The sequence below is a fragment of the Dipodomys ordii genome, unplaced genomic scaffold (genome assembly GCF_000151885.1).
Source record: "Dipodomys ordii isolate 6190 unplaced genomic scaffold, Dord_2.0 Scaffold24, whole genome shotgun sequence".
Taxonomy (NCBI): Eukaryota; Metazoa; Chordata; class Mammalia; order Rodentia; family Heteromyidae; genus Dipodomys; species Dipodomys ordii.
Window position 1 is genome coordinate 10,375,369 of NW_012267240.1, and position 15,002 is coordinate 10,390,370.

Sequence of the window (15,002 nt, forward strand, 5' to 3'; positions counted from 1 at the left end):
TACCTTCAGAAAGTCCTACATGCATGACACAACCATGAAACATGAACGGCTACCTTCTGAAGAAAGACATTCTGGGTTTTTACGGTTTACATTTATTACATTATTTTTTAATTATTAATGACAGATTTAGACAGTCCACTCTCAATTTTTTTAGGAAGAATGATACTGCATTTTTAGTTCTTCGTGACTATTACTCAAACATTTTTAAAAAGATCCATCTCCCCGTAGAGTCTTGATTTTATTGAAGTGAATTTCTGAGATTTACTACACCTCTTTTATAAGTATAATTGTTTTCATAGGAACTCTAAGTCAAAGTTGCAAAACAGGTAAAACTTTCGTTTCAAAGTCAAAGCAACCCAAAGGGACCAACTTAGAACTGCATATGTATACACATCTGCCTGTGTACATAAATCAATGACTATGTTTACCTATATGTGTATGCTTTATAAAAATGAGAGGGAGGAACATGTTTAGTTCAAGCATCTAAAAGATGGTTCAATAGATATATCCATGAGTCTACCTTAAGCAGGGAGCAATGTGGAGCCAGAAAAAATAGATTGTTTTCCTTGGACCATTCTGGCTTCATTATCATATTACCCAAAGAAAGGCAGTATATTACATTGCATTCCTTTCAAGAGAACAAAATAAGCTAAGGTTGACTGGATGGAGATGAAGATGGAGGTTGGATTTTCATGTTTTGTTTTGTTTTTTGAGCTCTCCCAGAATGCAGGTTGTTCAAAGTAAAACTGAATAATAAACACTGATTTTTTAAATTTAATTTTATTGTAGAGATGCTGTACAGAGGGGTTACAGTTATATGAGAAAGGCAATGAGAACATTACTTGTTGATCATTGTTACCCCTTCCCTTGTTGTCCCACTACCCATTCCCTCCCCCACCTTCTACACTCCTCCCCACCCCACCCCATTCCACTCCACCCCCTCCCAAAGTTGTAAAGTTTGTTTCCAATATACTGTCCTATGGGGATCATTGTTGCAATGGGTCATCCGGTGTCCTTGTTTCAGCAAATAAACACTGTTGTAAAACCAGATGCCAATTTACTGCAGCACAAGGTGGTTGGGTCTTAATTTTGTATTTTTTCCATAAGCTACATTTTAAGTTGCTCATTATCAGTTGGTAGGAGTGTGGTTCTCCTTGTTAGCTCAACTTCTTGTTTATTTACAAAGAGTAAAAGGAAACGTGATTCCAATAGCACTGTGTGGAGAAGAAATGTGGGGTTTTTTTTGCCATTGTTCAGGCAAGAACAGAACTTCCCTGGTGGCGTGAAGAACAGAAGGGTTTAGAAGGGCAGCCTCTGCCTGCAGTTTCCCCTGATTCAAAATGAAGATGTGATTATGCCATGAGAGCACATATTATTTGTAACCAGAGCCCAGCAAGGCCCACCCAGAAGTGGAGGGAATGGTAGAGTTTGGGTTGAACCAGTAAGAAAATTGAAGGTTCTCAATAAAGTACCAAGAATACAACTTCTGTACTTGGAGGGCTTCATGTAAGGATGAAATTGGGTTCCTTTGTGGGAAATACCTGAACTGTGTCACAGGGAGCCTTTTAATAGGGAGCATGTTTAACCCCCATTCCCAGTGGGTATGCTTCCAGTGACTAGCTCACCGATGCCCCCTGGCGGTGTCGAGCCATCTCACACTTTATTGCCTTGGGTCCAACACCTCTGTGTTGGACAGGGCAAACCTCCATTTCCAGGGTTGGGTATGTACATGATTTTTAGATCTTATTCAAGTTTCTTTCTCAATCTTTTTTTTTCATTTGTTTTAGGCCAAAGAACTGCCAACTTTAAAAGATAATGATTTCATTAACGAAGGCCAAAAGATTTACATTGATGACAGCAACAAAAAAGTATTCCTGGAAAAACTGAAAAAGGATGTTGAGGTAAGAAAAATCAACAAGAAGGACAGCTCCATGGTATCAGGGTCACTTCTGTTCACTTTTAGGAGCTTTTTAATCCACAGCAAACCATACACACACACACACACACACACACACACACATACACACACACACACACATTCCAGCTCACTTACAAACAGATAGACATTACCTTATATCGGTTTTTAAATGTAGTATGCCAGAGTCCCAGATGATAGATCAGAAACATCAGTTGTCATCTGCTGGGTGGGGACATCCTTGGGGTCCCCTGCCTGCACACAGCATCTATGCAGAGTATGAGAGGACCAGCATACCACTCAAGGCTAATAAGCTGTCTTCAGTCAGCTCATGTTTTAATATTCCTACCAGTCATCATAAACACGGTCCTGGGGTCAGAGAGCCAGGCTTGCTCCACCACAGGACTTAGCATGGAGCACTGTGGCACAGAGTTATGGAGAGGGTAATTTGAAATAAGACCCAGTGTTCTAAAGGGCTTAGTGTATCGTGAACGAGATTCCTCTTTAAGTACTGTTTTGTTTTAGGAATTGTTTTTAATCCTCCTCTTCCTGTCATTTTGCTTAGTGTAAAGGCACTACAGCTTTCCTATTGGGCTTCCTTAGTTAATTCTTTGAGAACTAAACTCAGATATGGATGTTATTGAGTTAAAATGCAAAAAGAATTCTAATTCAGGCAATCACTGAACTAGGGTTCTCTTGCCCGCAACTTGTTTATAGATATGTGCTTTTTCTTTTTTTTACTTTGAAATCCTGTTCCCACACAGTCAGGTCTGCCCCTTAGAGGGAACTTTGTGGAAAGATTTTCTTGTCCATGTCATTAAACAAAATCGATTAAAATGACTAGAGCCAAGGAATGAATGCCATGCATTTGATTCTTCACCAAGGGACAAGTAGTGTTTTAATTTACTTTTTAATCATCTACCAGCTCTTTTCATTGCAAAACACTGGAGCTTAGCGAGTTCATTCCTTTTTTTTTTTCTTTTTGGTGCCTATCCTGGGGCTTGAACTCAGGGTCTGGGTGCAATCTCTGAGTTTTTTTTTTTTTTTCCCTCAAGGTTTGTACTCTATAACTTGAGCTACAGCTCCACTTCCAGCTTTTTGGTGTTTGATTGAAGATTAAGAGTCTCAAAGTCTTTCCTATCCAGGCAGACTTTGAATTAGGATCCTCAGATCTCAGCTCATTGAGTAGCTATGATTACAGGCATAAGCCACCAGCACCCTGATTGTTCCTAGTTATTGTTCAATCATTTAATAAACTTTTCTACATCATTTTAATTGCCATGATGTATACACTTGGATTTAAACATTAGTATTGTATTTGGCGGGGGGGATACAAATTTCTAGTTTCAAAACAAAACTAAATACAAGCATTTCTTTTTACCATATAACATCTACTCTTCAGTCTCTTATTAATAAGCATTTTTTCTCAGTTGTCAGGGTGATTATTTAAATGCATATTAGTTAAGTATTTCCTATTTACATTGGGGTCCAATTTGATCCCAATTGATAATTAAGCATTGTGCCAGAAGAAAAATATTCTCCTTTGAGTTTTTGCTGATTAATCAACAAATCGTTGGTCTTGAGAAGTAATACTGGTTTAGAAATTATAGTAAATAACCCTTCCAGTTATCTATGACTTGCCCCTGCCAAAAAAAAAATCTTTTTTCTCTTTTCTTCTTTTTGACTTTGTATCACAAATCACATGTAGCCTCCAGAAAGAATGTAATTCAAGCAGTTCAAACTGGCATTTGAACTGCATGAGGATCCTCTTAAGCCTTTTGTTGTCTCTAATAATGTTGTTGATTAAAGGATTGGATAGTTTAATCCCCGTACATGGCTCTCACACTCAGCTGTTTTGTTGAGAGGTAGGCCGGGCATAAAGTGTTCTTTCATTAAAAATTTTTCTCAATGGCTGATAACAGTGTCTTTAGTTTCAAAATTCATGCAGGAGAGGAGCATCATTAAATTTTTAAGCAGGTAATTGTGGTGAAATAGCTTGACATCTGATCCTGACAGTGAGACTAGAATTTAATCGAGTTTTATTTTTCCATGAGCTCCAGGCTTTCTAATTTAGCTGACTGGTCTAACGGTTAAAGTTGCACCATGTTGGGTTTTTTTCAGTTTGGTTTTGTTCGGGGGAGTTATTTTCATAAGGCTTAATAGAATATTTGAGTTTATTATAGCTCAATAAATGATTTTTTTCTCAAGAAAAGAATTGTCCAGAGAGCTTTGCACAAAATAAACATATAAACCCTTTCTGAGAGAGGAGAAGAAGAGGAGGAAAAGGAGGAGAAGGAAGAAGAAGAAGAGAATACTATATTCAGACCAGGACTTGAGGACATACTCCTAACTACACTGACATAAAACATAACATTGGCATAAAATTATACAAGTTAAAGATGTTCATGATAACGCAGTAGCTGCTTTGCTCTCTGAAAGCAAGCTCCAAAGGAGGAAGGCAGTAAGTTTAAACAAGTGGTCAAACACTACACAGGGCTGATGGGAATTCTGGTTTAACAACCAGATGTGTTGGAGGTAGCAGTTCTAGTAGAACAAGTGTGTTAAGAAAGTTAACAAGTTGACATCATTGAAATCTGTTGTGAAAATAGTTGATTCACTGCATCTTGGGCCACACCATTTGGTAGAAGAGGTGGTGACAGGGCTCATAAAGATAGTGAGGAAGACACTGGATCACAGCTTTGGCACAGGCTGGGTATATAGCTCAATGGTAGAAAGTGCATTTAACCCACTTGACGCTCTGGCACCAAAAAGAACAAAAGGGGGAAACAAAACATAATTGGCCTAATGATGAATTAATTATTGAAGGATCCAATTAGATGAGATACTGTAAGTGTAAAAGAGATAGATCCTCAGCCTGGCACAGACAATTATGAAGACCTTAAAAACCAAGAAAATCAGGGGAGCCTAAAATTTAAGTCTTCATACTTTGAATTCTTCTGTACGTAAAAAATAAATAATAGATAAGAATTTTAAAGGGATGAGCAATAAAACAAAAAGGTGGCTATATCTTGAGTTGCCGATATTCACCAGAAACTGACCCCACATCTGAGTTCTAGGCCCCATGCTGGGTCTTCTTCCATTTCTGCCCAGTCCTATAGACTTGAAAACCTAAGACTGGGTGAGATGGCATGCGTTTCCCTGAAGCACTGTGTTTTACTTCACCCAGGGCTTCAGGGACATCATCACAGGAACTCATCTCCCTTTATTTCTTCCTTACTGGAAGAGAAGCCAAATCAGGGTCTGACCACAGGTTGGAGACTCGGGGAGGCTGCTCAGGGCATCCTGACATAGGAGACCACCCTCAGGAAGGACAACTCTGCCCAGACACACATGGCTTAATGAGTCCAGCCAGCCCTGTCACCACCCTTGCTTGTCCTGTCAGGTTAGTGACAGGCAAGCCCCTGACTCTTATACCAAAGGCACACTCAAAGTGTATTTGGAGGTCAGCCATGTGAAGGTGAAACATGTTTTTGAAGGTCAGCCCTGTGCAGCTTAACGGTGTTATTTAAAAGCCAGCCATGGGAAAGTTGAAAATGTATTTGGTAAGCCATGTGAAGGTCAAAGTATATTTGGAGGTTAGCCATGTGAAGGTCAGAATTTTACTTGGAGGTCAACCACGTGAAGGTCTAAGTAGAAAGTGCACTGCAGATAAGCCAGCTGCGCTGTGATCAATCTCATTGTACTTCACAACGCTGTTGCCTCTTGCTGCTGCAAAGGGATTTTGTTACTGCTTTGCTGTTTGTTTTTGTTTGATGTTGGTAGTGTAGTGGGGGAAGTGGATGGATAGGAAAGAAGCAGAAATTGCATTCACTCATTTATTGGCTTGTGGGGAGCCCAGCACCTGCCAGGGGTCAGGAATACAAGGGAGAAAGAACAGCCAGAGCTCCTCTGGTTGACGAGAGGACTAACTCAGATACCCCTACAAAATGAGCTGAGCCCCAGGGGTGGAGGGGAAGGATACCCCAGAGGAAGGTCCTGACAGAAGCACCTGTGTTCAGATGAGATCAGAGAGGATAGGAGAGGGGACAGTAGAGCCAAGGTCCCCGTGGGGGGAGTATTGTTTATACTCTGGTAAATGGCTCTAAACCAGATTTGCAGCTTGAAAACACCTTCCCTTTCCAGGAGGCTAGAAGGGGGAGTTCAGGGTGCCCCTGGTTCTTTTCCATCTCCCAGGGACCTCGCAAGTGCCCAGAGAGAGCAGGGATGAGGAGAAGGGGACTTTTCCCTGCCACACAGCAAAGCTGAGGCAGCGAGGTGAAGTCTCCATCCTCCCTTTCTGTCCCCTAGCCCAGCACTCTGAGGCGTACATTTGTCATCTGGTCACCCAGCACTGCCTCAGCCCCTGGAGAGGCCTTCAGGATGAAGGTGGTCAGAGGCCCTAAGTGCAGGGCTCAAAGCCAGGTACATACTAGGTGGAGCAGGGGCAGTGAAGGAGACAAAAAAGACCCTGACTGACCTGCCTCTCTAGGAGCCCAGAGGCTGAGTTCAGTCTCTCCGGAGCCTTGGACCCACAAATAGGGCAGAAATGGCTCACAGTGTGCACTTAGTTATGATTTCCAAATGTGCTTCCAAGATAGGAGACCCCAGGTATTCTGAGGGGGAGCAGCATCCCTTATTGACATGGACAGGTCTTCAGGAACCCTGGACTTTAACTCTTTCTCTTCCAGCATGAGCTTTGGAGAAAGCTGCTTTAACAAAACCTCCAGCAGTAGCATGACTCCTGAACCCACTCCCTCACTTGAAGTCTGTGGACTTGTCCCCACCTTCCCAAGCCTGTCTACCATCTCAGTGAGCACCCAGAGCCTGGCCTTGAGACTGGTCAGCTGTCCCCAGAGCCCATAGCATTCAGTTCTTATCCATATCCTGGGCCCCAGGGAAAGCAGAGCAGGTCATTGACCATGGTTACAGACAGGTCCTGTGTTGGTAAAAGATTCAAGCACTTTATACATTTGCTTGCCCAATCAGCCATGATGTGGGGATTCGTGAGGATGGCTGTCCACACATATTCCTAGCCAGATGTCCCTGAAACCTAATACTGTCAGGACCCCCCGGAAGGATGGCAGTCTGGCACTAAGAAGGGAGCCTGGGGACAGTAGAGACAGTAAAAAGTCCATTCTTGCCATCACTAGAAGAAGGAAGGGACAGGGAAGAGTGGCTGCTTCTTCAACCGCATGGATTAAACATGAGTCCAGCCTCTGCTTTTAAATAAGCCCATTTTTCCTACCTTACTACAGTATCTGAATATCAAACTTGTGTAAGGTTTCTCTGTTCTGCCCCTTTCAAAGCCTAAAAATTGGGCTTCCACACAGGTACTCAGAAACACAGATTAGAAGGATGGATCAAGGTAAAAAACAAAACAAAACTCTAGTGCGATTCCCATCTCAATGAAGAAGCCAGATATGAGAGTTCACATAATAATCTCACCTACATAATCTCACCTACATGTGAGTAAGAATATCAAGGTCTAAAGCCAGACCCTATCTGAAGCCTAACCTAAAGCAAAGAGCTGGTGACTCATGCCTGTGATCCTAGCTGCTCAGGAAGCTGAGATTTGAAGGTTACAGTTCAAAGCCAGGCCAGGCAGGAAATTTTGAAACTTTTCTTTTTATTTTTTTTGGTTGGTCGTTGAGCTTGGACTCTAGGCCTGAACGCTGTCCCTCAGCTCTTCAGCTCAAGGCTAGAGCTCTACCACTTGAGCCACACAGCACCACTTCTAGTTTTCTGAGTAGTTTATTGGAGATAAGAGTCTCACAGACTTTCCTGCCCGGGCTGGCTTTGAATCATGATCCTCAGATCTCAGTCTCCTGAGTAGCTAGGATTACAGGCATGAGCCACCAGCACTCAGCTTCTGTGAAACTTTTACCTCCAGTTAACCACCAAAAAGCTGCAACTGGAGTTGTGGCTCACTTGACAGAGTGCTTGAGCATAAAAGCAGAGGGATAACATCCAGACCCTGAGTTCAAGTCCAGTACTGGCACCAAAATTGAGAGAGGGAGGGTGGAAGAGAGAGAAAGGAAAGAAGAATAAGGAAAGAAAGAAAGAAAGAAAGAAAGAAAGAGGAAGGAAGTAAAGAAAGAAAGGAAGGAGAAGGAGGAGGGGGGAAAGAAGGAAGGAAGAAAGAAAGGAAGAAAACAAGGAAGGAAGGAAACCAAGAACTTGGCAGGCCTGGGTAGCCAGACTCACAGGGCTTTACATTCCAGCTGTGGCTGGACCAGCACAGAATAAGAGGAAGTTTGGTGTGTGGCTCTTCGAAGGTAGCAAAGTACCTTCATCTTCTGTCCCCTCCTCCCTTCCCTCAGAGGGAAGTGAGCTAAGGACAGAGGGGCTTCATTGCTCACTGAAGCAAATGATTGAAACATTTGGGCTGTGATGGAGTACAAGAACCCTTCCTGGCCAGTGTACAGAATTTCAAAGTGCTTTCCAAACTATTCTGAGGCTCTGCCGGAGCTACTTGGGAGGCCCCTGCTATTTCCCAATCGCTGGCTTCATTGTTGGGAGAAACTTGCCCTTCCCTCCCTCCTGGGCTTGTTCATGCTGGGCATGCTCTCTGCTCTCCAGTGTAACCCAGCCTCAGTGATTCGTGCAAGCCTCCACCTCCAGCTTTGCATTTCAGGGCAAATAATCTGAGCTCAGAACCAGCTGGAAGTGTGAGGCTGGGTTTTAATGGAAGAAGTAACTGCCTGGGATTTTGGGAGCATCATGGAAGAGGATCTGGGGTGGGGACCTCCATGACCCCCTTGTACCTCCCCCTCCAGGGTTGTCTCCCATGCATGTTAAGTTTATGGTCTTTTGTGTGTGTGTGTGCCAGGCCTGGGGCTTGAACTTAAGGCCTGGGTGCTGTCCCTGGCTGTTTTGCTCAAGGCTAGCCCTCAACCCCTTGAGCCACAGCTCCACATCCAGATTTGTGGTGGGTTAGTGGAGTAAGAGTCTCCCAGGCTTTTCTGTCCCAACTGGTTTTGAACACAATCCGTAGATCTCAGGCTCTGGAACAGCTAGGATTACAGGTGTGAGCCATTGGCATTAGGCTTTGAGTTCATGTTCTTTAAATCTGGATGGTTACAAAGGTACAGATGACTGACTTGATGCCTCTCCCCCACCTCTAAACCCCCAGTTTCTCGCCCAGTTAAAGCTCATGGATTACAGTCTTCTGGTGGGAATTCATGATGTGGAAAGAGCGGAGCAAGAAGAGGTGGAGTGTGAGGAGAACGAAGGCGAGGAGGAGGGGGAGAGCGATGGCACACACCCCATCGGGACCCCACCAGACAGTCCTGGAAACACTCTCAACAGCTCACCACCCTTGGCTCCCGGCGAGTTCGATCCAAGTATTGATGTCTATGGAATTAAATGCCATGAGAGTAAGCTTAGTGACTAGCAATTCTTTTGCATGTGCAGTGAATGGGTTGATCTTTGCAGTGTGATCTCTGTGTCATCATAACCCCAATTACAAGAATGCTTCTCTGCGGGACCAGTCCTGCAGCATACAGGTGCATTGATTTGGGGACTGGAGTGTGAAGAAGGAATGGAAATCTCTGCTATTGAATTCTGTGATGTTAAGTGATGAAATGGAACTGTCACACAGTCTTCTACTACCTATCTACCTATGTTTGTATGTGTTTGTATGTGTGTATGTGTGTGTATAATCATTTACCCATGTTTATAGATAACATATAAAAGAAATGATGGGCTGGGAATGTGGCTGAGTGGTAGAGTGCTTGCCTAGTATGAAGCCTGGATGAAGCCCTGGGTTCGATTCCTTAGTAACTCATAAACAGAAACGGCTAGAAATGGCACTGTGGCTCAAGTGGTAGAGTGCTAGCCTTGAGCAAAAGAAGCTCAGGGACAGTGCCCAGGCCCTGAGTTCAAGCCCCAGAACTGGCAAAAAAAAAAAAAAATAACACTTTAAATCTTATTTTAAACTATTTTCTTTCTCTCTTTTTTTTTATTTTTTCTTTTCTTTTTTTTTCATTGCTAGCTGGTACTGGGGCTTGAACTCAGGGCCTGGGCACTGTCCCTTAGCTTTTTCACTCAAGACTGGCAATGTACTACTTGAACTACACTGAGTTTTTGTGATTGGAGATGAGAGTCTCACAGACTTTTCTGTACAGACTGGATTCACACCATGATCCTCAGATTTCAGCCTCCAGAATAACTAGGCTTCTAGGGGTAAGCCACTGGCACTCAGCCTTTATCTGTTTTCTAAGTCAGTAGTATCACAAATCATTTCTGCATTATGCACTGTGACCCTCAGGTGGCTGTCCAGTGGAGCAGGTATGCTGTGGCCAACAGCCACACTTGCGTGTGAGTGAGAATCTGATCTGCCCCCATCTGTCCTCTACAATCCTCCCCTGGAAAGAGGCCTATGACCCTCTTTTCTAGAGTAGGACCCAGCATAATCTTGGAAGTCTAAGTGATTGGGCATCTAAAGAAATATTACTTCTATCTTAGCTGTGTATCCATGAAGGAAAAAAAATAGTGGTATAATAAAAATAGCCTCTTGTTTTCTAAAAAATAAACATGTGGTTCATTAATTTTTTTTAATCTCCAATGACACACCAACAAAGTGGGCCTGAGTTGAGTTTTGCTCCCTTTTACTCACCAACGTTGCTTTTTGCAACTTAGAAAATTAGATATCATGGGATATCCATTTCTTACCATCCATAATTGAAAAACAGTTTTGAGAATATGTAGAAAGTAGTTAATGAAGATGATAAAAAGCCTTGATGTAGTTCTAATTTCATATGCAATGAGACAAGAGAGCTGTGAAGTGTGCATTTATGGTAGGAAAGGATCAATAGCATAATGGTTGTGCTGGCTTTATAAAGCACTTTTTTTTTATAAAGCACATTTTTTTGTATACACCAGTTACTAGTAAAGAAAGCTGTCATTAAAGAGTTGGCAAACAGAAACATTTGTTCCTACCTGGTATTGGTAGTTCATGCCTGTAATTCTAGCTTCTCAGGAAGCTGAGTGAGGATCTAGGTTTAAAACCAGCCTGAGCAGACAACTCAGAAACACTGTTCATCTCCAATGAACCAGCAGAAAGCCAGAAGTGGAGAGTTGCCTTGAGTGGCAGAGTAGCAGCCTTGAGTCAAAAAGTCAAGCAACTGTATGAGGCCCTGAGTTCAAGCCCCAGGACCAACCCCCCAATATAAAACACTTGTTCTCATTTGGACCTTCACTGACAATCGCCTACACTGTTAGGATGCTCCTTTGGTTGGTTGGTTGGTTTTAACTTTTTAAACTGACGAGAATTGGGTACAAGGAGCCAAGCAGGCTGCTGGAGTTGAGCTTCTTTTTGAGCTCTCTCACTCCTGACGCCGCTGACTCTCCTTCACCCGAACCTCAGTCCTCACTCCCTGGGTACCTCATGCTTTTCCACAAGTGATTGTGCTCTCTTCCCTTTACAGACTCACCCAGGAAAGAGGTGTATTTCATGGCCATTATTGATATTCTTACTCATTATGATGCAAAAAAGAAAGCTGCCCATGCTGCAAAAACTGTTAAACATGGCGTGAGTATGGCTCTCTATTATGGGGAGAGGGGTGTTCCTTCCTGATCTCTGCTCCTTTCCGCCAAGCTATTCTGAGTCCTCCCATAATGCTTTTTTTTCTGCAGAGGTTAGGGGCTTCTCAGCCAATCCCCTGTCCCCACTCTTACCCCTCTCCTGGACCCGGGTGTGAATCACCTAGACTGGGATTTCCACACAGGGGATATTAATAGCCACCTGCATTCTAGAATATTCTATAGATTCCTCTGTTGAGAAACACAGATTGAAGTGCTGGAGACAATTTGGTGCTGCAAGGTTTCACACTGAAGGAGCATTCTCAGAATTCTGTTCTGTTCTAGTCCATTCTCACATGCAGAATTCTGCTTTTCTCATAGTGAGTGTGGTTTTTCCTAATAGAGAAATCCTTTGTGTATAATAAGATCAGCGTTTCATGATATTAGTTCCTCATTTCTATGGTGCTTGTTCAGAATCACTATTCTAGGCATATTAACTTGCTTCATCCCCATGACAAGCTAGAGTAAAACACTAGTGTGCCCCCTGGAGAAACTGAGGAAGACAGCCTCAATCAGGAGTGACGTGCCAAAGCCCATTACTAGGCAGTGATAGAAATGGGGTTCCAGCCTGGGCCAGCACTGTGTTTGGGTCTGGGTCCTTGACTAGAATCCCCACCTGTCTGGCTGAACTTCATATATGGTGGTGTGTCTATTTTATGCATGTATTGTAGGAACCCATCTGACCTTCTGGGTCCTAAAGAGTACAGATCAGTCAGGCTGTTTGTTCACACAGGCCGGGGTGGGGGGGTGCCTCCCGTTGATGCATGGAGTCAATTCAGACGTGCCAGAATCAGCACACAACTAAAGGCTGTCATCCCAGAACTGGGAGCAGCTTAAAACCAAATTCCATTTGCCAAAGAAATATTTCAATCCCATCCTCAACAATGGTCCTGCCATAACGGAACCCAAACCAAAGCCTCCCCCGTCCCAAGCCCAGAGAGCACAGGGAGAGAGGTGCCTTCTGAGTAGCTCTTGAGTCTCAGTCTAGTGCAGAAGCTGAGGGAGGGGCTCCAGAGGCGCCTCTGGCCATTCTCTGATGCACAGCTCTGGCTGAAAACACACATACACTGCAAAGCCAAAACTGGACAGAACCTGCACTTTCTCTCTGTATACCTGAATGAAACACCAAATAAGCGGTCCTGACGCCTTGTCTGTTGGAGCCAACCACTGGGTAGATGTTTTATAAGTGTTCCATAGTATGCATCTTATGAAATCGAAGTACACTGTGGCCCCATCAGTCCTCTTAGTTACCAGTTTACTTCTATCACTTACTTACTTACTACATGGCCTAAAATCATGGGCAGTTTACAAAACCCAGATGTTACTTTTAGCAGAGAAGTATTGAACTGGCCTACTACTGTTGACAGCCGTGTTCTGTTTTCAAGACTTGCCTCTTCAGTGAAAACCCAAACAGTCCAGGCCAGGAAGTTACAAGTTTGCCCATGAACTTGACTGTCTAAAAATAGCCCTGGTGACTTAGTTGAACTCTGCTCCTGCCCTTTGCAGGCAGCTCAGGAAACTGGCCAGGCTCTGCCTTGTGTGTGTTGGCCAGTGCTGGGTATCCAACAATAGAAGATCTCTCACTGGACTTCTGCCAAGGGCCCAGCTTCCTTGTCTGTGCAGGTCTTGCAGGAGATTCAGCCAGGAACATAGATTTCACTGGCTATAAGGTCAGGGCAAACCTGAGCAAATCCCAGGATCCATCACTTCTGCCGTCCTGGTTTGGAGCATTGAATATTTCCCTCTGTCTTAAATAAGACAGTCTTGAAACACAAGGCAATGTTTGTGTCATGAAGGCTCCCCTTTTCTCCAGATGCTTATATTTTTCTCATGTTCAAAGCCTGCCTTCCTGACTTGTGCACCTCTGGATATAAACCACACAGATGCCACTGTGTGTTGGGAATGTCCTAAGTGATTTGTTGGGTTTTGTTTTTGTTTTTTAAGTTGCAACTGCCCTAGATAAGTAATGGGAACTTATTGTGCTGTGGCCAGTCTTAGCCTGATGTTCAGACATAGATTCATAAGAACTTTGATGTATTTTGAGAGCAGAGGCTGCATAGGAGTGAATATTAATTACTAGCTTCCTGGCTAGGGTATGGCTCAGTTGTAGATGACTTGCCTAGCGTGCTCAAGGCCCTGGGTTCTGTCCCCACCACTTAAAGAAAGAAAAAAAAAAGGAAATCTTTATTTTTTACTACAATTGATACTAAGCAGTAATTTTGGGAAAACCATTAATATTATATCAATATTCCTTTCCTTTGACATTGCCCAGGCTGGTGCAGAGATCTCTACCGTGAACCCAGAGCAGTATTCAAAGCGCTTTTTGGACTTTATTGGCCACATCTTGACGTAACCTCCTGCGCAGCCTTGGACGGATATGAGCATGGGAAGGACCGGTTTTGGTGTAGGACAAAAGAAAACCAAACTCAATGAAGCACTCATCTTGCAGGAAGCAGACCTCCTTTGTTTACATCTTCAGGCTAAGATGACCGATTTGGGGGGCTACTCGCTTTAACAGCTACCTGATATTCCCCAGCCTCATTCTAGCTACTTCCACTCTGTGTGGGCGTGCGTGTGCATACACGCACATGCTCTTGTGCACATTGTTTAAATAATTAATCAAAACCGATCGGCTTGAATCAGAATGTTACAAGAAAAACCCTCCAATTCCAGCTGTGGGTAGGTGGGTGGGTGGATGGATGGATGGATGGATGGATGGATGAATGGATGGACACAATGGGGGGAGGGGAAGGGAAATGCACATCAGAGCACCTGTTGGCATCATGCAATAAACTGTGGATCAGTTTATCTTTGAATTGAAAGATGGGAGACAGTATTCATAATAATAATGATGAGGATAATGATGAGGATAATAATGATTCTGATTAAAAAGAAAACGAAAGCAAACACTTTAATGCAAAGGTAATACTTCTACACAACACGTATACACTCTCTCTCTCTCTCTCTCCTTAATAATTGCCACCAGAGCCCCCATCCCTGGGTGGAAGAATTCTGGCTGGCATCTTCATGGCCATGGGTTGTGTCCCTGGAGTGTTGGGACCCCCAGTACCCCCAGAATAACCACCCTCTTTTCCACCACAGGACTCTGTCCACATTTCCACCTCTATAAAGATGTCTAGGAAAACTGCTTGCTTTTCTTTCTTGCCTGGAGACTCTTCATTGTTACACCAGTATGTTGTAGGTATTCATGCTACAAAATAAAAACAAAGCTTACCTGGAAGGTGCATAGTTTGGGGCAATAGTAGCTACATCTCCCTGTAGGAAGATGAACAGAATTAATATTCAATTTCTCCTGTCACTGAATGCAAATCTGAGTTGCAAAAGGTTTCTGTTTGGCCATTGTTTAAAGGATGGTATTTTGTTACCAATTATGATCTCTTTAACTGAAACCCTCAGTTTAACTGTTTACATTATTAGGAAAACAGGGATATTTTTGAATCTAAAAATTTAATAAACAGCATGTGATTTTTGAAGTTTACATGTA

At 43.3% G+C, this 15,002-nt stretch overlaps 1 protein-coding gene across 1 annotated transcript in view; it reads left to right on the forward strand.

Annotated features, from left to right (window-relative positions):
- Pip4k2a (phosphatidylinositol-5-phosphate 4-kinase, type II, alpha) overlaps positions 1 to 14,051 on the forward strand; it is a 151,257-nt gene extending 137,206 nt beyond the window's left edge. Inside the window, exons 7-10 of the mRNA XM_013014713.1 lie at positions 1,788 to 1,901; positions 9,048 to 9,291; positions 11,344 to 11,447; positions 13,770 to 14,051. Of these exons, the coding sequence (XP_012870167.1) occupies positions 1,788 to 1,901; positions 9,048 to 9,291; positions 11,344 to 11,447; positions 13,770 to 13,850 (543 nt within the window). The 3' untranslated portion in view covers positions 13,851 to 14,051. The remainder of the gene's footprint in view (positions 1 to 1,787; positions 1,902 to 9,047; positions 9,292 to 11,343; positions 11,448 to 13,769) is intronic.
- Positions 14,052 to 15,002: the final 951 nt, after the last annotated feature.